The sequence below is a fragment of the Apodemus sylvaticus genome, chromosome 16, assembly GCF_947179515.1.
Source record: "Apodemus sylvaticus chromosome 16, mApoSyl1.1, whole genome shotgun sequence".
Classification (NCBI taxonomy): domain Eukaryota; kingdom Metazoa; phylum Chordata; class Mammalia; order Rodentia; family Muridae; genus Apodemus; species Apodemus sylvaticus.
Genome location: NC_067487.1, coordinates 43,492,421 through 43,514,860, shown reverse-complemented (window position 1 = coordinate 43,514,860; position 22,440 = coordinate 43,492,421). Strand labels below are relative to the sequence as shown.

Genomic DNA, 22,440 nt, shown 5'->3' with positions numbered 1-22,440 from the left:
CTATTTTGCCAGATCAATTGACCACCTCTGATTTTATCATTTTATCCTAATTATAAAAAAACTCACAACAGTAAATTTTCATCTCTACCTCTTAAAACCCTCTTGTTCATAGAGAAACAATCAACATGGTCTAGCCTACAGACTTACAACCCCAGCACTGAGACGGCTAAGGTAGGATGACTGCTGAGAGTTGGAGGTGAGACTACATATGTGGTATGACTGAAGACTCAGAGAAAAAAAGAAAGAGGAGGTGGAGACATGCCTGTGAGTGTGACTGTGCTTCATCTTCTGTTTCAGCCCATCTCCTGACCCTTTGGAAGTCAGTTCTCTCATTTCTACACATAGTAGGTCTTCATATGTTTGTACAAGTGTCCCAATGGTTGGTAGAAAAATCAAGCTCTACAACTTCTACTACTACTAGAATGGGCTGGGATCTGGTCATAACATTCACGTGACAGCATTTTGCCTAAAATATTTATTCTTTGTTGAATCATTTGTGGATTTCCTAAAAAATAAAATTTAGTTTTCAAACATGTGCCTCTCCTCGACAAGCAGTCCAGTCTTCTCAGTTTTATTTTAATACTTTGTCTCACACCAGACTGCTCCATAGAATTTTCTCATTAGGTTAGGCTTTCTCTCCTACACTGCTGAGATGCAAGAGAAATTTTGAAGAAGACACTACATGACTATACTGTGATCTACACAGTTCTGGGAAATCAGATTAGCATGGCAGTTGTCTTAACTTTCAGTGTTTTTATCTACTACTTATAAGAAATGTATATTAACTTACATCATTAGGCATAGCTCCTAGCATCGGTGACCATACAATGTAATAAAATGTTTGTTTAAGTAAGAAAAATATTATAGACTGGCTTATTGCCTAATGGTTAATTTCACCCTCATTTGACTCACTCTTTCCTAGCTGCTACACTCAAAAGGGAGGCACAACCCTGTGGTTGTGTCTTTTATGAAGGAACAGACTAAAAGCTGTAATTAGAACGTACAATAAGGATTGAATGCATTTTCTCCTTGGTGTGTTCTTAATTTATCAGTATTACCTAATGAGTTTCATCTACTGGGGGTGCAAAAAATGACATCTCATTGTGTTTACACAGCAATGAAAATTACCTCAATAAAGATTTCCCCCTGTGAATCATTTTGAAAGCATCTGGGCGCACTGGTTTCCATCAGAGAGCTTCACTTTTCAATTCACTATTGTGGAGAACAGGAGTCCTTTTCTCCTATAATTAGTCCTCTATGTGTGTTTTATGTATCGTTTATGAAAATATAAAAATGTCATATTGAGAACTGAGCTACTTTTGTCTGTAAGGCTGTTTGTTCTGTTCAATAAATCTGAAATTTTGTAAGCTACCAAAGAAAAGACTACAGGAAAAGACCCTGTAGTTATCCTTTTATCAACATCTCAAGCTTACCAGATAAGGTAATTCTGTAATTGAAGCTTAGTCAAGAAAAATAATAATGTTTTATGAGCTTTGTACTAGAGACCTACATTGGTTTAATCTTCAAATTATCTTGTAACGTAATGTACACTGACAGCTTTCCTAGTAGCTCACAGGCCCTCATAGAGAGCCCTTCTCACTGTTGTTTGGCCCTCCTAGGGTGACCTGTACAGGCTTTAGTCATGTGCTCCCCTGGTCTCCACTTTAAGTAGTTTGGTCAAGTAGGGGTCCTGCCAAAGGACCTCTTCCTGACTCAGCTATCTGGACCTGAGGATATATTATAATCCTACTGCTATGAGAAATCCAAAATGCTACTCTAGATGTGCTGAGGCCCCACAGCTATACCTTTGCAAATCATCTAATTGTGGGTAATAAAAGGACCAATGTTCTTTGTGAGCCATCTGCTTGCTGTTGAGTCTCTAAGTGATGCAGGTAGACATACTGTTCTCATTTTGTTGATGAAGCTTAGAGAGATTATACAACTTGGCAATTGTTCTTCTTAACTTCTATGGAGTTAGAACTCAAAACTCACTGATAAAAGCAGGACTTCTAGCTGCTAGATCCATTTTCTGTGAAACCAGTGAATAAATGCTGTAAGAAAATCAATTTCCATAGAATCTCTCATTGTGGACAAGCTGTCCACATGCTCTGGGATCCAAACATGAAACACATGAGTTCTGTGGATCTACAATGGATTCTTTCTGTGCCTAGGTACAGAAAGAGTTGTGGCCAGGCAGGGGAAGTAGGCCTACGGAGGCAACAATGGAGTGAAGACTCGGGCTGGCTTACTGCATCCATGGATTTGGAATGAAAACTATGCTTTTGTGCTAGTGAGCCAACAAATACACAGGCCAACATGCAATATCTTGTCAGCCTATATACAATTAAATGCACATGAATTTTTATAGAACAAATTTTCATTACTGCCTTCGCTGTCCCTGGTACTAAAATCTTTCATCATTAAAGCGTATATAGATGGTTTTCCTTTAGTTCTTATAAATTAAGACCATGTAACCATCACTAACCTCAATAAGCTTCCTGAGATGTAACAATCATTAGACTCATGAGAAGTTCTATTATTATTATTTGTTATATCCGGCAGCTAAAATGAACAAATAATGCCCCAGTCACTCTTTCATTTGTAGAAAACACAGTGATATACAAATCTGAGCATTTAGACTTACACAAAAAAGAATCGTGTACAGACATGATCCGTGTTCGGGACAACCCATATCTCTCCATGTTTGTGCAGGTCAGGTGATGTGATCACTGTAAGTGGAAGACATATAGTTTAAGACCTATGTCATTCTAAAGGGCTAGGAATCCATTTAAAGTTAACTATTGTCCTCTCTGAAATCTAAAGGCAAAAAGAGCAGTCCAAACCAACATATAATGAATATCTAGCCATATGAGCTATCAATAAATTTAAATGAAATCAACAAAAGGCCACTTCACAATTAAGGAAATCATTTGACTACTAACGAAAACAGAGAGGTCCAGAAAGCACAGACAGCAACTTACTGTCACACACACCACTCAGGTGTGGGACACTTGAGACAGACACTAGAGGGTAAGGACAGTCACAACTCAGAAACAAAAGATGACTTGAAGCCTGTCGGATATTGAAGCAAAGAAAAGCCTATGATCTTCCAAACTACCTCTCAATCTTTCTGCACTGAGCTTGGAATGAAATGCGTTCACAGGAGTGATGGCAAATCCTATCGTGCTATCTTCTCCGTGCATGGCTCACTCAAGGTTTTCACTGTCTTACATGGTCAAGCACCAACTTGAAGAGGAAGCATCCCAAGAACAAGTAAGAATTACACTATCTGAAAGTTGAGTTATGTTTGGAAAATCTGCCAGGAACAATACAGCCCTGTCTGAACCTGCGCCAGTTCTGCACTTTGGCTTAGCCTCTACGATCTCATTTATGCTCATGTCCCACAATGCCCTCTGAGATGGTCTTAAGGAACAATACTTCCCTACTTCATCATGAACTCTCTGTAAACACATTTCAGTTCTGAAATACAAAGCTAGGATGTGAGGCTCAGGCACTCACCTTCACATAAGGCTATGCATTTCAAGTTACGGCTTTGCAGGAACTGGGATTGCTGTCCTTTTTTCTGAGACTAAAACATGAAACAATTTAAAAATGACATTTAAAATGGGGCACTCTAGTAAACATCAACAAGAAATGCTTGTCATTAATAAACATGAACTGATAAGACAGTGCGGAGTGTTATCTACCAACATCTATGCATTCTTTTAATCTCCAACTATTTTTGTTACATCATTTAATATATGTAAATGATCTTTGTCATATCATTCATAAGGCCACTGACCTGAATCAATGTTAAAACAGAGTTCAGTAGTCTCAGAACACACAAGGAGAATTCAAGTTAGTTTTCCTGGTGAGGCTGACAAATTTATATCAAGGCAAACAATGGCATTTGCATGATGTTTTCAAACATTAAAATCAACCATAGATAATGCAACCAGCAACACCAACCCACATGTACAGCAACATTTACTAAAGCCACGCAAAAACCCTTCATGTAGACGTCAGTTTTACTTTCAGATATTAGATGAGCAAAGATCATTTCATTATTCATCAGGTGGGTTTGAGTTTCCTGATGATATTCTTGTATTCTCAGACGAGCATGAGCTTTGGCCCCACTGCTCTCCGTCTGGGATGTTCTTTCCCTCAGAGACATGTAGTTCATGCAGTCCCCGTCTCTAATGCTACACTCAAAGGCAATTCTTCTCAGAAGTATTTCCTCCTGACCACATCATTTAGCATTCACTCCAGTATTAACTTCTCTATAACATTAAATGTTCCTTTCTGCTCTTTTTTTTTTTTTGTCATTGAACAGTCCATTGACTTAAGCATGTTTATAGTTTGTTTTGTAAAGAAGACAGGAGTAGCAATCTAGGTTTATTCCCCAGAGTCTAGAATCCAGTAGTACAGTGAGACACCAGGATGTGTGTGTGTGTGTGTGTGTGTGTGTGTCTGTGTGTGTGTGTGTATGTATGTGTGTGTTCATGAATGTATATTAATTATTACCTATAAGCAATGAGATTTTTGCATTTAGAGTGAGTTTGACTCCCTTATGAGTAAGGACCACTTAAAGTACATGTTTCAGGCTTAATAATCCTCAGTATTTATCAACATCTGGCTGTCTAATGAAGCTGTAGTTTACTGTTTCTCCTCTGACTTGTGAGTGGCCACAGCACCTGTGATGCATTGCTGCTTTTACTACTCGAAGCTGGCTCGTCCTTGGCTGACACCTTCTGCTTCTTGTTCATCCCTGAAAAACATCAGCACAGTACTAACTCAGAGACACAGCTGACTGGAGCAAATCAAAGTGCAATCGATGTATGTCAAAAGTTTCACTGTTGGCAGAAGTCTAATTACACCATGCCAGAGGCAGATAGGATAGGCTCATGAGGCAACAGCTGCTTGTACCCCCAGACCTCCTCCCCACCCCCAGGAACTGATGGTCTGCAGGTCTGGGAACTCCCAGAAGAGTAGCAGAATAGGAATCTCTGTTTGTTCTTGGAATTTAAAATGGGGATATAAAATTATTTTGTATACACTATACTTAGAGTACTTATAGAAGTTGATTTTAAAATGTTTAGTAAATTAGAATTAACTTTCATCCTTATTGTCTGCTGAGTACTAGGACAAGACACACGGTGGAAAATTTGGACAGAAGAGATTTCACCATGGCACTGTAAACTATTAATATATACTCACTTCTGTGTAAAATTTACAACCTTTCTAACTCAAACAACTATATGTTCTTTTGTCTATGCTCAATCATAAATTTTAGCTTTTGCTCTATTGAAGTCATGATAATGATGTTCTGCTGTGAAATATTTTAGAATGTCAGAATATATATATATATATATATATATATATATATATATATATATATTCATTGCAGACTATGCAAAAACTAAATGCATGAGAATGTTCAACATACTATCACACCAAAAACTGAGAAATTCTTGACTTTCAATGAGTACTATCTTGGTGGCAGGAGCAAGGCTGCTCGGAAATTTGCAAAGGAAGTTTGTCGAGCCTTTTCTAAGCCAGCATTCTCTGTAAGTAGCACTAGTAGGTAGGAATAGGCCTGACACGTAGAACAGGAGGAATAGCAAAGTATTTTAGGGCTGTTCCATGATCTAGGCTTTATGTCTTAAGACCTCAAAACCAACCACACCTTCATCTATCTCTGGGGATTTGACACCCTTACCCCTTCTCCACCCTGAGCTATGGACAGAACAGTATTTATTAACTTACTTGCTCTGTTTCTATGTGACCTGTCATTCTTTCATCAACATATAATATAGAGAATGGAAGGGCTTATGATGCCCTTGACTATGTATATATACAGATGCCAATTTCATGGATCTCATAGGACTTGAGAAACAAGATCAGAAAAAAACACACAAAAGGTGCCTGATACTCTCTCAGCACTCTGGAAAAGTTCAAGTTCAATGGTTTTGGGTTCACCAAATTGGATCAGCCACATCTAGGGAACTGGATGTCAGTTCGAATTCATTCCCACCAGTCAGGCTCTCTTATACCAATAAGAACAACCTATCTCCCAATTGAGTGCTACACAGTAGATACTTTGAGAAACTGAAAAAACAATCATATGATAAAACTGATTTTCTAGATTCACCGATCCAAAGATTCTAGGGACAGAATAAAGGGGTTGTTTCCTGTTATATGTAAGTCAACTTGCCAAGCAATACTAGTCATGTAGTAACACTGTTTCTAATTACAATTCTTCGTTATATATTTCTATTTCCCACTTTTTGCTATCTTGTAGTCCTCTAAAATTATACATTTTCCTTCCATCACTGATATCTCTACGTCTATGTTTAAGCACTCAATTTATGTAACCATTAAAAAAGCAACTTATTGTGTTTGAATTGGCACAGATCTTGACTAATTAATAGACAGATGGTCCAAGTTAATGGTCTCCTAGTTAACAGACTTCTCTAAGTATTATATCCTGCAATTTGGAAATACTAAGATTTAGCATTCAGGAATCATGTGTCAAAGTTCCCTGGAAATATGCAGTGTGATCATCACACACACACACACACACACACACACACACACACACACACACACACAACTACTGTGGAAGTAGTTAAAGGTGGAAGTAGTTAAAGAAAGAATCAAATACTAAGATTTTAGAGCAAGACAGAAATTGTTATTTGCTTCATTTTTTTTATTCTATGTAATTTGAATCTGTTTAAAGTATTTAATTACCCTATAGTTAAATTTTAAAATCACAAAGACATACTAACCATAAATTTGACTATGCAAAGATTTGTTCAATGCCAATAAACAGATCATTCTTTTCATGTTTAATTTTTTCCAGGCTCCCAACAAAATACGCTTTTAGTTTAACTGTCACATCCCCCTCTCATCAAGTGGTAACTCTGAAATTAGAAATGAAATGCAGGATTACCTGAGTAACCAAACGATATGCTCGACATCGGGCTAAGGTAGATCCCACTTCCATACATCGCACCATGGAGCTACGTGAGATGTAAGAGAGAAAAAGACATGGGTCAGTGCTGTGAGTTAACATCATACAAAAGAGGGCAGTCCGGCCAGTGGTGGTACATGCCTTTAATCCCAACACTTGGGAGACAGAGGCAGGTGGATTTCTGAGTTAGAGGCCAGCCTGGTCTACAGAGTGAGTTCCAGGACAGTCAGGACTATACAGAGAAACCCTGTCTCAAAAAACCAGTAAATAAATAATCAAATAAATAAGTAAATAAATAAATCAGGGCAGTCGGTTTCATTTTGGAACATTAGGTCTAACTCAATTGATAGGACACTTCTGGGTCAAATGTAAGAAGAGCACCACCATCTTATTTGGAATGAGGTGATAAAGGGGAAAAGTGAGAGGAAAAAGAGCTGGAGATTGTTTTCCACTCGACCAGTAATAAAGAGAGTCACTAGTCACAAAGGATTTTATTCAGTTCTTCTTCTAATGAATCTAAAATTCTGAAAGCAAGAGCCTGGAGAGGCGTTCGCAGGAACACTCCCAGTCGCCATATGAACACAGATCATCATGTACCCCATCTGCCAGCCCATTCTTCCACTGAGTGTTTCAAGGTAAAAGGAGTTTCATTATGTGAAACATTTTGAGTGGTAGAAAGAGGAACTACTTAGAACATTTAAAATTCTTCAATCTCATTTCTATACTCCAGGGTCCTCACATGCTGGAACTAAGAACTTGGTACCAAATCAATGGGCTTAAGCTTGCTGACATGCATAGTTAATTCTGTCCCCTGTGTTGTCACTGTACAGAGACAACTGGCTAAGGTGACTGACTGACAGAGCTGGACTGTTTCTGCCCTCGTGTCTTTGTGCTAAGGAATATTAGGACTAACTAAAATGATAGGACACGTATGCTGGGTCAAATGTAATTTGGAAGTATGGACTTGAAGAGGAATAAGCAAAATTAAGGTATACTGAGGCACAATACTAAAAAATACACTTTAGAAAAATGTATGGAAAATATTTCTTTTTTTTCCTGCACTGTCTTATTTTAGTTCTTACTTTCAAAGTGTGACTGTCACATTTTCTCCTGGAGAACCCTTTATTGTTAGGCATTGATTAATTTTACTTCAGGTATTTTGTGAAAATATATTCATCATTATTAGAAATTCTGGAAAATATTTTAAATAAATGTATTAGAGCTCAACGTCTCCCCTTTATGAATAAATGGGTTCTTATTAAACAAGCAAAAAAAGTGCTACCTGCAGACGCGTGTTAGAGGCGACGACCAGACCATTCCTCAGGATCGAGTGCCAGTTTTCAATGTGAGAGCCACTAGAACACAGGAGCAGGGAGGGAAAAAGCAAAGGCACAAAGTCAGCTGTCTCTACAATGGCTTAAGAAGCCATGATGTTTCTGGAAGTTCTGAGGATCCAAGTTAAATTTTTTTTCTTTTTTTTTATTTTTAATTCGATATATTTTTATTTACATTTCAAATGATTTCCCCTTTTCTGGCTTCCCACTTCCCGAACAGTTGATTTATCAGTTAGGGTCAACCTCCAAGACAGTGTTTTCTTCCCCTTCACTTCCGGAAGACCCGAAGACCGGAAGACCCGGTGGAACCCACCCTCCCTCACAGCCACACTCACTGAAATGCGAAGGTGCTCCCAAAGAGTTTCTTGGCAGCTCTGAAGTTGGACTCTTTGGCTGGTGGACTGCTGAGAAGGAGGAACTGGTGTGGAGTGTGCATGAACTTCAGTTGCTGCCGTGCAAAGGAATTAGTGATGCCTGTCAACATTTTACCAGCTTAGGGATCACCCAAGTTATCCGATTTCAACAGAGGAAGTTCACAGTAATGACTTTTTCAGACTGGTTTAGAACCTACATTTTTTTTAAGAAACCCACTTAAGTTAGACCTCACATGGAATCTCCCACAGGACGTGACTTCTTTGGGTTAACCAGAAAACAAGAGGTGGCAGACAAGCCCAAGACATTGATGCTTAAGGGTCCACTGTGCTGTCCTGCTCACACTGGAAGGTTCTGGATGACATTTCTTTTCAAGACTTTATTATAGAACTCAGGGCATTATTAACAACTTCACACAAAAAAATAATAATTATTCTGGAGTCAATGCACAATTTTAAAGTGAAGATCATCCTTTGGCTTTATTTTTTGTGCTTTTGCTCTTTACTCGTGGGACAGGATGAGGGGAACTGACGGTCATGACTCCCTAACTCTTTCCCATTCAGCTTGGATCTTACCAAGGAACATAACATGCAGCACTCTCCCATGTGGAGATTTGAAAATAAGGAGAGAACAGTTTTCAATGCTACTTTTAGGGGGCGATGACCACTGCAATCAGGGACCACTAGCTTCTCAGAAAGATTGTTTAAACACTATTTAGGCTGAAAAGCTAAGAGTTTAAATCCAGCATTTCAAATATGGAAAGGCAGAACTTTGGTAGCATAATCTCTCCCTAGACGTCACTTTTCAAACTCTTTATAGGAAGAATACATTCACTCATATTGATGTTTTTTTATTCATTTCATATAGGTTTGATATCTCAAAAGAGTTTGCAGCTCATACTCAAACAGAAACTGAAGAACTGAGCTGGGTCATATCTACCTTTGGACAAGCTGCCTGAGAACCACAGTGGTCAGTCCTTCCAGCTAACACTTTCTCCCATTTATATGAAAACACAACTTACCCTGTTGACTGGCAGTTTCACAATATGTGACCTGTTACTTGAGATGACCCTGAAATTGAAATGATCAGTCAGTCACATCAGCAGGGTGAATATCTTGACTATTTGGCATGCAATCAGCAAATGGTGGAAATGTAGTCTTGCTGTGCCACAAACAAAATTCAGTAATGCTTTTCAGTTGATTACGTAAGTCTGGTTTACTTACTAACACAATCTAAGGAGCTTATATAACAACAACAAAAAAAGATGCTTTCATCTTAGAAAACTCACTGGGAAAGTAGTACTGTAAAACTTGTGAAGATGTCATCTTTAAAAAGCACAACTGTAAATATTAGCAACATAAACATTTTTGGAGATTCAGTGCTTTCAAATAATGAGAGTCTACCGGTGTGAAGTCAATGCACTGCCTGCCCTGATCATTTTTGTTTCCCATACCTCCTGGTTGGAGAAAGGCTTTCAATAAAGATTCTCTCTCTCTGAAACAGATAAGGATATCTTTGAGTTGGCAGAGTTGACCGTGGCTTAGCCACAAACGTCAACATACTTGACACTGAGGCTAACCATTTTAACCCAGGTACTTGAAACCATGAATGCTTCATAGTCTACTGTGTATGAAATAGCAGAGGACACTACAGAATGCTTGACCAAAAGACCACCTTTAGGAAAGCAGGCTAAAGCCATGCCACAGAGAGAGGAATGACCAGCACATTAATGAGATCCTGTGCTTTTCCTTCTCGGAATGCCCACCCCCTAGTGCAGTAGCTTTACTGGGCCCCAGGGCAGTAAGATAGAAATCACTGAATTCTTTTGCTTTTCTTATTCAGAAAAGCATAATGTGCTTCTATCTCTTTCTCTAAACATGCTTTCCTCAGTCTTAGGCTTTCTACAACAACTGAGTCTTCTTCACTCTTTCCCTAATGCTCTCTGCCCACTCCGTGGCTGCCTGCCCACCGTGCATCTGATATCAATGCCAGCTTCAATGGCACAGTCTGTTTTCTTGATGTCCTCCATTTCCCCTAGGCTGCTGTTGAGGCGGCTCGCCTGTCCTGCCCTGCTCCCCCCCCCCCGCCCCACCTTCTGCTTTCCCTTCTTGAATTCTTTTATTAATGAGCCAAAGTGCCCTAACACAGGACCCCAATTTCCCCTGTGTTATCTGGTGAGCAATCTGGGACCTCAAAATTCCAGCTGTTTATCTTCCTACTTTAACCTTAAGTATGATGAGAAAATACAAGACTTCAAAAATGTCATTTTTTCCCCTGCATGTCAGTATTTTAAAAACAGATCCTAATACATCAGGCAAATTTCTTTAACTAAAGTTTGTCATGCTCTTATTAGATGATATGGTCTATGACATTTTACTAAGCAAAAGTACTCAGAATCCTGGGGAAACTGGACTCTTGTCAGTTTGATGACAGTTTTTTTGCTTGTTTTGTCTTATTTGGTTTTTTTTTTTTTATTATTATCTTTACTCTTTTTTCACAGTCCCATCATTATCCCCATCCCAGTTCACCCTCGGGCAGTTCCTCCACCACTGCTCGTTACTCCCAGAGCTTATATAGACCAATCTCTTTTAATACGTATATTTGTGCTACTCCAGGATAACTGTGGTAATTTTATTTAAGTGATTTCAGAAAAGCCACGCACACAAAACCCTTATAAACTCTTATTATTTAGTCTTTGCACATGAAAAAGGACAAATTAGTAGGAGAAGGCATCAAAGCAAGGTGTGCTGTTTAGGTCACCTCTCCTCTCTGATGGAGAGTCCTTCTAGAATCCAGGCGGGGACTAAACATTGTGCTCCTCACTAAGGCTCACCCTTAACCAACACATCTTCTGCAGTGGTCAACCAGAGTGTCAGGCAAATTTTCCTATCCCTGTTAAGGATTCAAAATATCTAAAGCATGTTTTGAGATTTTTTTTCAATGAAAAGGACTGAAAAGGATTAAGTTTTATCACCAAGTCTTCACTGAACTGGAAATTAAATGAACCAAAATGCTTTCAGCACATAATCTAATTAAGCATATCCTTTATGATTGTAAACTAACCGCCGTCAAACGCATTGTGTGCTTCTACTTGTACACACAGCAGCATCTTCCTCCTCTTGTAATGTACTAGTTTTAATTAAAGCAAGAGTCATTAAGGACTCTTGGGTGGAAAAAAATCACCAGGTGTCACAGGCTTGTAGAGCTGTGGCTTTGCAGGGTTTATGAAATAGTTCCTCCCCCGATAAGAAACAGAAAGAGCTACTGATTTTTATTAGGAGAAAAACTGAAATCTTATACCATTGCAAAAGTGGATGGGCAAGGGGATCCTGTTTATCCATCTGCTTCTTGATTTCCAGATAGGGTGCCTGAAAGATAAAATTACATTCCATTATTTTTCTTTAAAATTCACCCCCCCCCAACACAAAGAAAATCAGATTAAGTGATATAGTCTAGTCTAGCTAAAACAAAACCTGTCTAGACTTGGCATGAGAACAGCCAACTATCCTCTTCACACAAGGGGAAAGGAATGATAAACAGACTTGCATCCTAGCTTTAAGAGACTTGACCAACAAGGGAGCCCAAGAGACTCCTAAAACTATATGGGCTATTACTGTTGCCCTTGGTTACTTCTCAGAAGTTAGAGGTTATTGCTGAAGACACGGTGTACTTTGGACAAAGGACTCAGAGGATTCAAGTTGGATCTGACCTGAAAGCTTGGTCTCTGAGGACTAGCTTTCATAGTACCAAATGGTGCTATTAAACTGCCAAGGGAGAAGAGCAACTAATAGTCCATTCCAGTTATGAAGCCTGTGAGCCACAATAACCCAGCATTACAAGATACCTACCCCTAATGGTGCAATAGTAGCACTTGTGTCTTGATAATAACCAATAGTGGTCTGGACTTGATGGCTCTTCAAAAAGAAAGAATTTATCCCTGGTATTGGAACCTCTCTCTCTCTCTCTCTCTCTCTCTCTCTCTCTCTCTCTCTCTCTCTCTCTCTCTCACACACACACACACACACACACACACATACACACACACACACACACACACACACACAAGTGCAGGTTTTCTGATGGAGCTCATTACAAAAAGCCACAATAGATCACAATTGTAGTTAATATGGACCATGTGGTACCCAGCCCCATTGAATAAATCTTCAATGCAACCCCCACATCTAAGGTTCAAAGAGCATCATAGAAAAGGTGTTAGAATGAGTAAGAAACAGAGGACCAGGAAGCCTCCTGGGAGATTGTGCCTTTAGGTACTAAAAATCCCTCCCTAGCCTCCCTCTACTCCTACACCCACACGCATGAGATCTCCTCTGTGTTGCTCTTACATAGATGCAATACCACCAACTTTGCCACACTGCCTGCAGTGACTTTCCACTTAGCTCCTTCTAGGATCTTCCACTTCTCCGTCACTCCCCTTGGCTACATCACTGCCCTTGGCTCATCCTTCTCTCCCTGCCCTGTCTCTTCCTCATAGCCCCTTCCAGCCCCTTTGTGAGTCTTACCCCCCTTGGGGCTGAAGGAAAGTGGCTGGGAAGGAAGATCAGCTCACAGCTCACACAGCTGCCTTTCCCCTAAGGCAGTGCTCAAGAGAGAAGTGCCCCCCCCCCCCAGCAAAGCACCCTGCAATCTTTCTCTTTGATATTGACCACTTTGAATTTTGAAATTAAAGGAGGACATAGAGTCATGATATACTGCTGTGTGAAAACTGAAGACAAATTATATAAGAACTCTTCTCCAAAAGAGAAATTAAATGGAATTCGCTGCCAAATTAAACATTTTATTACAGATCAAGGAACAAACTTTTAACTTCTTTATAACAGTTCAGAGTTGACTTTAAAACATGGGCTAGTAAAATACTGTGGAAAAGATTAAATAATTTTATTCTGTAAGACCTGGCAGCATGCTTATGAAGCCATTCTGCACATAGATAGATAGATAGATAGATAGATAGATAGATAGATAGATAGACAGACAGACAGACAGACAGACAGACAGATAGATAGATAGATAGATAGATAGATAGATAGATAGATAGATAGATAGATAAGTGCAGTTGTTTTTCCTAACTGGATAGTGAAGATACTGAAACTAAGGCTTCCAGCAACTAAGCAACTGCACAAGGTCATGAACCACATCGTACTGAATCAGTTATGCAACCCTGGTCTCCAACTTCCTAGGATGATGCTTCAACATCTCTATTGCCTCCAGTTAAAATAGCTTACACATGACCCAGAATAAGGGAAGCAATTTTTGGCAGTGAGCAGATTCTAGAGTTTGTAGGAATGTTTATATCTGGGAATGATATATGCGTCTAGACTCTAGACTCTGAAGAATACTACAAATACTCTATAACAAACTTTTTATCATGACTAAAAAATATTTATCTTCACTTAATGTGTGGCATTATTTCTCCTTTCTCATCACTATGGGAAATGCACTTTATACTTTTCTTTCCTCACAAAAATATGCATTATTTGAAAAGTAATTCAAATGACACTGCAAGTTATGAGCCCAGAATAGTCCCTAGAAGAAATGGGGGACTTAAAACTCATGGTATCACTTGTGAAGTATGGATATTCATATGTGCCACTGTCTAACACCAACTGTTGAATGAATGAATGTACGCATGAATGATTGAACAAACCAATGAATGAACACTGGTTAACATGAATTAATAAAGAGCAATGGAATCAAGGACAAAAATCGAAACTGTGAAATGTTTAATTGAAGAGAACAGACAGCCCTGCGTGAGGGATAGAAAGAAACTCAGTGAACTGGGCAGGAGATTCGCTTCCACAGGGAATGAAGGACCCCAGATCATATTCATCTCTCACAGTAGACACATGCAAACATTACACAAAATGTACTGTTAATTTTGGATTATTAATATCTATTGATGATGATGATGTTGTTGATGATGATGATGATTTTTAAATCCCAATTCCAACTCCTTCGTAGAGAAAATGAATTAGGACTTTAATGACAAGTACTTTTCCAAGTGCTAGGCAACAGCACAAGGAAATGTAATTTGCATACTAAACCTAGATCTTTGCTTAACACAGCATTCTATCAGAGCTTCCCTAAAGGACAGAAAATGTAATGTCACATTCCTTGGGGGGGGGGGGGGGGCGTGCCAATTCCAAAGTGGCTATAGGTTCTGTATTATACCAAAAATACTTGATGACTTGTTTATCTTTTTAATTTTACTTTTATTTAAATTTTTATTTATGTACATAGGTGTTTGCTCTGCAAGTATGTCTGTGTGGGAGAATGAGATCCACTGGTTCTTGAGATACAGACAGCTTGGAGCAGCCACACCCCTTAACGCCTGAGCCATTTCTCCAGCACCAGAATTTGTATCTTAAAGAATAATTCTAAATAAATGTACTGATGAGATCACATGAACACATGTACAAGCACGTGCACAAACACATGGACACATTGGTACACATACAAAAAATGAGGAGGGAGAGAAAGAATATTTGTGAACTATTGTGGTAGCATATGTTGGTAATCTCATCCCCTGGGAGATAGATAAAGATCAGAAGTTTGAGGTATCCGTAGCTACATAGCAATTTGAAGGCTGGCTTGAGCTAATTGAGATGTTAACTCAAAAAACAACACACACACACACACACACACACACACAAACCAAACCAAACCAAACAAAAAATAAACCTAGCCTAACAACAAAGAATACTTGTAGCCTGATGTAGATGTACACATGATACAACACCAGTCTCTATTGACCCAAATCTCTGCCTTTTTTAGCTCTCAAAATGTCTAAAATTATTCCCACCAGTTAGTATTGAAGGTAGTATTAATTAGATTTAAACTTTATTAAATCTGCTGACTTCAAGTACCCAAGGAATTTGCTCAAGCTTGTTTGATTGATTTGATTTGATTTGATTTGGTTTGGTTTGGTTTGGTTTGGTTTGGTTTGGTTTGGTTTGGTTTGGTTTGGTTTGGTTTGGTTTGGTTGGGTTTGGTTTGGTTTTTCGAGACAGGGTTTCTCTGTATAGTACTGGCTGTCCTGGAACTCACTCTGTAGACCAGGCTGGCCTCAAACTCAGAAATCTACTTGCCTCTGCCTCCCGAGTGCTGGGATTAAAGGCGTCTGCCACCACTGCACAGCAAATTTGCTCAAGTTTAAGAACAAAATATTAAGATTATTACTATGCATTTATCCTTTAAAATCAGTGCTACCACACAAAGACACAGGCAGAGTTGAACTAAAGCATCCTATCACACTTTTATGAATTTGTATTATGTCTTGTATAGGATAAAAAAAAACGGAACATTCCATAATGGAGTTAATCTGAGGACATTTTTGAAACAAAGTTTTACTCATGCAGATTGAGCCGAACATGAGAGCAGGACTGCTTTCTCACCTGTGTCATTTCTCTGATGGAAGTGATGCTGTCCAGGGCTTTCATTACACGATCATAGTTCTTCTTCTGTGTGTCAAAGGAAACAAAAGGCATCATTCACTTACAGGGCTTCGCAAGCTATGTGCCACCAGAGAAAGATATTTATTTCTGTACATGCATTTTCTATCAAAGTGAATGTGCAAACAATGATGGTACATAAAAGGGTGCAATAAGATGGTGCAGGGACAGAGGGTCGATATCTAGAATCAAAGGGAAGGAAAACCCAAGTGTTATTCCTTATGTAAGGGCACAAAATAATGTTCACCTCATTGGGATAAAGTCTTGAAATACAAAGAAGGTTTTGGACTCTTGATTCTGGCTTTCACCACACTAAAGCAATAAGCAATAAAGTAAGCTTTGAATCCTCCTCGAAGAAGACAAACTTCAAATCTCCCAGCTGCTTTAATTTTAGACTGGAGCACTGTCACCCAAAGAGTAAGGTGACAAATGTATGCTCAAATGATCCCTCATTTCTATGCAGAAAGTAAACAAGAGGGGAAAGGTCTTAGGAGAGTGCAGTGTACACGTTTCTCCAAAACAAGTCCAAGATGAACAATAATATACACTAAAGCAATGTTGGCTCTCAATTTGAAATTCTGTTATTTCAGAAAATTTCTGCTGTGTTTATGAAATGGATAGACTTTTAACAGTATGGACTTAACTGTTGTTACTTTCCAGGGAGATGACAAGAACAATAGGGAAAGAGGTGGAGGTAATAAAGAAGAAATGGGGGGAGGTGCTGTCCCTTGGCTCATGTTTCTTTTATTCTAGTTAGATTATGGAATCCCAAAGAATATGCATATGAACTTAAAATTACCATGGAGACACTTGACAAGACAGACATCCAAGGGGACCACAACCATGGGTTTAAAGCCTCCATCATGGTTATTGGGAGCTTTGTGCATGGTGGACTTGGGCCACTTACCCTGGGGTTGAAGGCTAACATCTGAGGGTCATTAGGATCTACCACAGAAGGATATGGCTCAAAAATGACGACTTTTCTAGGAGATTCCAACGCAGATCTACACATGGACACAAGCAGATCTACCACCTTAGAAAACAGATGAGATGAGTCACTGCCAGGTTCTATCAGATGTGTTGCTGCTATCTGATCTGTTCACGGCAGCCCAAATGTAATCAGGAATCCCTGGGACTGCCACCCATCTCTCAAATCTGTAGCTCATGACTTTATACCAAACTTGGCCAAAATTGGACTGACTACTGGTTTAGAATAGCAAGCATGTGTTGCTCATGAGTGTGTCTTTGTCAGGAGCACACCGTGTATGATCACACTGTTCTAGATTCCATGGTAAGACAAACAAGACAGGTCTGTGCTTGGGTGCTGTATGCTGTCTGATGGACAAGATATTAAAGGAATATGTGCTTCATTGGAATATCTGGTATTGTTAAATGGAATGGCAGTGAAGTAGGTATTAGATAATGATGTATAAGGAAGTTCTGGGGCTTTTTTAGAGACTTGGTATGAGAGGGGAGGAGATTACTCTAAGTTACACAATCCAGACAGCTATGACAAGTCTGATATATTCTAGGAAAAGCAAATTACTGGATATCACCTTGCCCATGATATATATATATATATATATATATATATATATAAAAACAGTAAGCTGCCTCCCTTCTCCAGATCCCAGAAGAGTATACTGTTTCTGGAAACTGAATGAAGGAAAAATGCTACTGCATAGACAGAAGGAGCTCATCTGAACAGTTGTAATTCAGTGTGGACATAAATAGGGAAAGCTACATCCAAAAAGATTTTAAACTAGCATTTTAAAAATGCACAGGAAGTTGAACAATATGGTACATGACCATAAGCTCGGCTCTGGAAACATGAGGTAGTAAGTTTACAAGTTCAGCTCAAGGCCAGTTCAGGACACATACCATAATCCTGTCTCAATGAAAAGACCTAATGTAACCCTGTAGTAAACAACAGCAACAACAAAACGTTGGGCCTGGTGGTTCATACCTTCAATCCTAGCATTTGGGAGGCAGAGACAGATGGATCTCCATGAGTTGGGGGCTTCCATGGAGTATATATACCAAGTTCCAAGACATCCCGAGCAGGCGATAGATGGATGGATGGATGGATGGATGGATGGATGGATGGATGGATGGATGGATGGATGGATGGGTGGGTGGATGGGTGGATGGATGGATGGATGGATGGATGGATGGATGGGTGGATGGATGGATGGGTGGATGGGTGGATGGATGGAGAGACAGACAGACAGATAGACAGAATAGGCTTCTACTTCATGGAATTGAAACTATACAAAAACAAACAAATAAGCAAACAAAAAAAGCTACATAAAACATGGACAAAGCTTCCCCCACCATCCGGCATGGAAAACAATTATTTTTTTAAAAGAAAGTTGTTTAATTCCCCCCCCCCAGGCCACTCAAAAAAAATGACATAACACCAATATAAAAGAAAAAACGTTGAAATACCCAAAACATAATCCACACATCAAATGAGGTACAAGAAGAAAGGAGGAGTGGCCCCTGGTTCTGGAAAGACTCAGTGAAACAGTATTCAGCAAAACCAGAACGGGGAAGTGGGAAGGGGTGGGTGGGAGGACAGGGGAAGAGAAGGGGGCTTGCGGGACTTTCGGGGAGTGGGGGGGCTAGAAAAGGGGAAATCATTTGAAATGTAAATAAATTATATCGAATAAAAAAAAAAAAACCAAAAAAAAAAAAAAAATATATTATGTATCAACAAAACCAAAAAAAAAAAAAAAAAAAAAAAAAAAAAAAGAAAAAACGTTAAATGTCATATTGTTTTTAAGAAGAGGCTATCAGAAGAACAGCAACGAAAAGACAACAGTGGACTAGAACAAATTTTTGAAATCCAAACCAAGCCCATTTAGCACGGTTACCTGAGCTCCGGTGGCTATCTCATCGGCAGCTTCATTCATCACCCCCAGGGTTTGAAAAGCAAACACGCACAGCTCTCGCTCACACACTGTGGGCTGCAAGAGAAAAGGAGTCAACTACAGTATATTTTTCCCTTCTTTCAATTCATAAATGTAAAATTGCTCTAATAATAAGTGGGACATATAGTGCTTGAGTGTTTGAAAAAAGGAAATCATATCATTACTTATTAATATATTATTAATTCTTACACTGAAGTAACAATAGTCTCCTGGTAGAGTCACAACTACAATAACAAATGAACCATTACAGTGAGTTGTAGGCATTTCCATTCAAAACAACTTAGCAACTGATGAAAAGAAGATTAAGCAGTAAAATACATCTCCCTATACAAAATATAACACATATTAGATGTATTAATTTTAAAAAATACATCACTAAGTTGGGGATATGATCAAGTTCACACACAAAAACTCCATTTAAAAAAAAGATATAATGGGCGAATCTTACTTTTCCCTAGGAAATTTATTTGTGAGAAATAATCATGACTCGATTTCCTTGCCACCTAGCTCTTGAAAGATTGGTTTTGTTGCCTATTTTGCCCAGACTCTTGCCTTCAATAACCTCCCGAGGTCAACGGCACTGAAAGATACACTCTCCAATTACTTTGGAGGAGCTCTCATCTTTCAAATCTAATATAGTGTCATCCCCTTGATTTATCTTATCTCCACAGTCACATTGCATTAGGCACCCGATGAAGCCTAGCACAACGCCATCGACTGTGCCTCTGCACAGCAGACGAAAGGCATCTGCTAGTGCCACTGCTCCAGAGCTCCCTGCTTCTGGACGATGGCTCGGTCTGCTGCGAAGCCACTGAGAAAGTATGGCTGCACTCTGGACATCCTTTATGTTCGGAGGAGGCCCATACGTGTGGCTTTATGGATAGAGAGCCTGGGTGAGTGATCACAATTTTCTCCCGGAATCCCTGAAGAAAGTCTAAGAAGAAAGACGTTTCGCTGTGTTTCTTTTGTTGGTCCTAACAGTGCAAACTGATTCTGCTTCAGAATTGTTGAAACTTTGGGGGTGGGGGGTGGGGGTGGGGGGGTGTTCTAGTCTATAGTCAGTGCTATGCGTCTGGATAAGCACAGAGCAGACTGATCAATTTTAACTGTTTTTTCCTTTTACTCGAACGTTTGCAGGACTCTAAAATCTTCAATCTCCTGTGAGTATCTATGTGTGTATGCCTCAAATTTTCCCCAGAGACATGAGGTTTTCTTCCTTTGATCACTTTCTTAGAAGAAGAACATGCTATGGGCTGATGCAGCAGGATCAACTATTACTGCACATTAACTACAATATCCAGTGTTCTAGCTATGTCTCAATATAAAAGTGATGTTGCACATAAATAAAAACTCAGAGAGACGGAGCTTGGAAATCATGACATACGAGACTTAACCTGTGTACCACTCGAAGTGAACAGCAACCAGGAAGGTGCTTTCTTTTGACTAATACTCCAGTCAAAGACCCCAGTATCCTTTTAATAACTACAATACATTAATCCCCAAGCTGATTAACATGGTATGGCTTATTTACTGATTGGAGTAATCGGCAGGTTTATCTGAATATTTAACAATGATTCGAATATACTTACTGAGTGTATATATGTGAATAGGCCATACACACACACACACACACACACACACACACACCATCTTCAGAATGAAAAAAAGAATATAATGAAAAATTATTTTCAATTAAAAAATGACCGAAAATAATTTTTCAGTATTACGCTGCTGTTTTAAACAGAAATAAAACACTTTAGGTCACCATATTTAAGAGTTCATTTAAAACTTATAAGAAAAATTTATGAAAAATCATCATAGACAGCCACAGCTCTCTCTCTCTCTCTCTCTCTCTGTCTGTCTCTCTATCTCTGTCTCTGTCTCTGTCTCTGTCTCTGTCTCTCTCTCTCTCTCTCTCTCTCTATATATATATATATATATATATACACACACACACACACACACACACACACACACACACACGCCTTGTCACTGACAATCCCAGGAACTAAAGCTGGTCTCCGATTCTGACCAGTGATTTACCCAGTGAAATTTTTCATGCTTTCCTCTGCATCCATTCCCTGACCTGTGCTTATAATGCTCCGAATCCCATGGATTAGCCAACCGCCGATTTTTTTTCCCAGACAAGAATCCTGCCTTTTCATCATAAGGCTACGACTCAATTACTTTGTGGACATGTTTCCATTTTATATACATTTTTGACTAAAAGGGAAGTACTTCCCATACTCAACTGTGTAAAGCTGATTTCTGGAAACATCCCAGCACCCCAACATCTGGAGGAAGGGAATCAGGGAAGCTAGGAAATAAGTTTTTCTGAAAACAACAACCAAAACAATTTTCTATTATTATGAAAAACTACTAGTTAAACTATACTTAAATTCTTTTTGTTTGTTTGTTTTTTACTTTTTGGAGACAGGGTTTCTCTGTGTGGTCCTGGCTGTCCTGGAACTCACTCTGAAGACCAGGCTGGCCTTGAACTCAGAAATCTGCCTGCCTCTGCCTCCCAAGTGTTGGGATTAAAGGCGTGTGCCACCACCGCCCGGCTATAATTAAATTCTTACAAAAATATATTTTCCCTCTTTTTTAATGTAGCAACTAGATGGAAAGAGCTGTTATTAATTTATCATTGTATTAAACCACACTAAGGTAGTGCATGTTGTACACTGTCAAAACAATTCGAAGTGTAAGATGCAAAAAACGCTCAAACTTGTGATAAATGCTTCTAAATCCACATTCTTGCTTTGTACAGTAATACACTCTTGTTTATCTACATTATATTTGAAAATTCCAATTGTCAATACAAAATGGTCCTAAAAGAAAATTCTGAAATTACATAAGGTGATTAAAATTAGGTGTCACCCATAAGGTGCAGAGAACAAGAAACTATGGCAGGTCTGTCTTTAAGCGGGGCATCTAGACCTCACTTCCACATGGCGCAGGGGACATTCTAGAAGAGGAGAGAAAGATGGTTTTTTACTTTTATTACTTTAAAAACTTGATTTCCCCCTTACATAATATATCCAGATTATGGTTTCCCATCCCTCTACTCCTCCTCAGTTCCTTCCCAGCTCCTTTCCCAAGTAGATCCACACCCTTTATGTCTCCCATTAGAAAACAAACAAGCATATAAGAAATAGTTAAAAATAAAGTGACAAAACAAAAATTAGCATATCAGCGTTGACCAAGACAAACAAACAGAAGGGAAGGGGCCCAAGAGAAAGCCAAGAATCACAGGCCCGCTCATTCAGAAACTCAGGAAGCCCAGAAAAACACTGAACTCGAGAGTGTAACGTGCACAGGGGGGTGATGCAGACCCGCGCAGGATCTGTGCCTGCTGCTTC

The 22,440-nt window shown here is 39.2% G+C and overlaps 1 protein-coding gene across 1 annotated transcript in view; it reads right to left on the bottom strand.

The window, feature by feature from the left end:
• Positions 1 to 22,440, bottom strand: part of Parp8 (poly(ADP-ribose) polymerase family member 8) — a 164,535-nt gene that overhangs the window by 5,241 nt on the left and 136,854 nt on the right. Inside the window, exons 16-26 of the mRNA XM_052159474.1 lie at positions 19,022 to 19,114; positions 17,053 to 17,178; positions 16,089 to 16,154; positions 11,980 to 12,047; positions 9,701 to 9,749; positions 8,643 to 8,755; positions 8,256 to 8,328; positions 6,953 to 7,022; positions 4,695 to 4,768; positions 3,520 to 3,589; positions 2,645 to 2,729 (exon numbers count right to left, since the gene is read on the bottom strand). Coding sequence (XP_052015434.1) covers positions 2,645 to 2,729; positions 3,520 to 3,589; positions 4,695 to 4,768; positions 6,953 to 7,022; positions 8,256 to 8,328; positions 8,643 to 8,755; positions 9,701 to 9,749; positions 11,980 to 12,047; positions 16,089 to 16,154; positions 17,053 to 17,178; positions 19,022 to 19,114 — 887 coding nt within the window. The remainder of the gene's footprint in view (positions 1 to 2,644; positions 2,730 to 3,519; positions 3,590 to 4,694; positions 4,769 to 6,952; positions 7,023 to 8,255; positions 8,329 to 8,642; positions 8,756 to 9,700; positions 9,750 to 11,979; positions 12,048 to 16,088; positions 16,155 to 17,052; positions 17,179 to 19,021; positions 19,115 to 22,440) is intronic.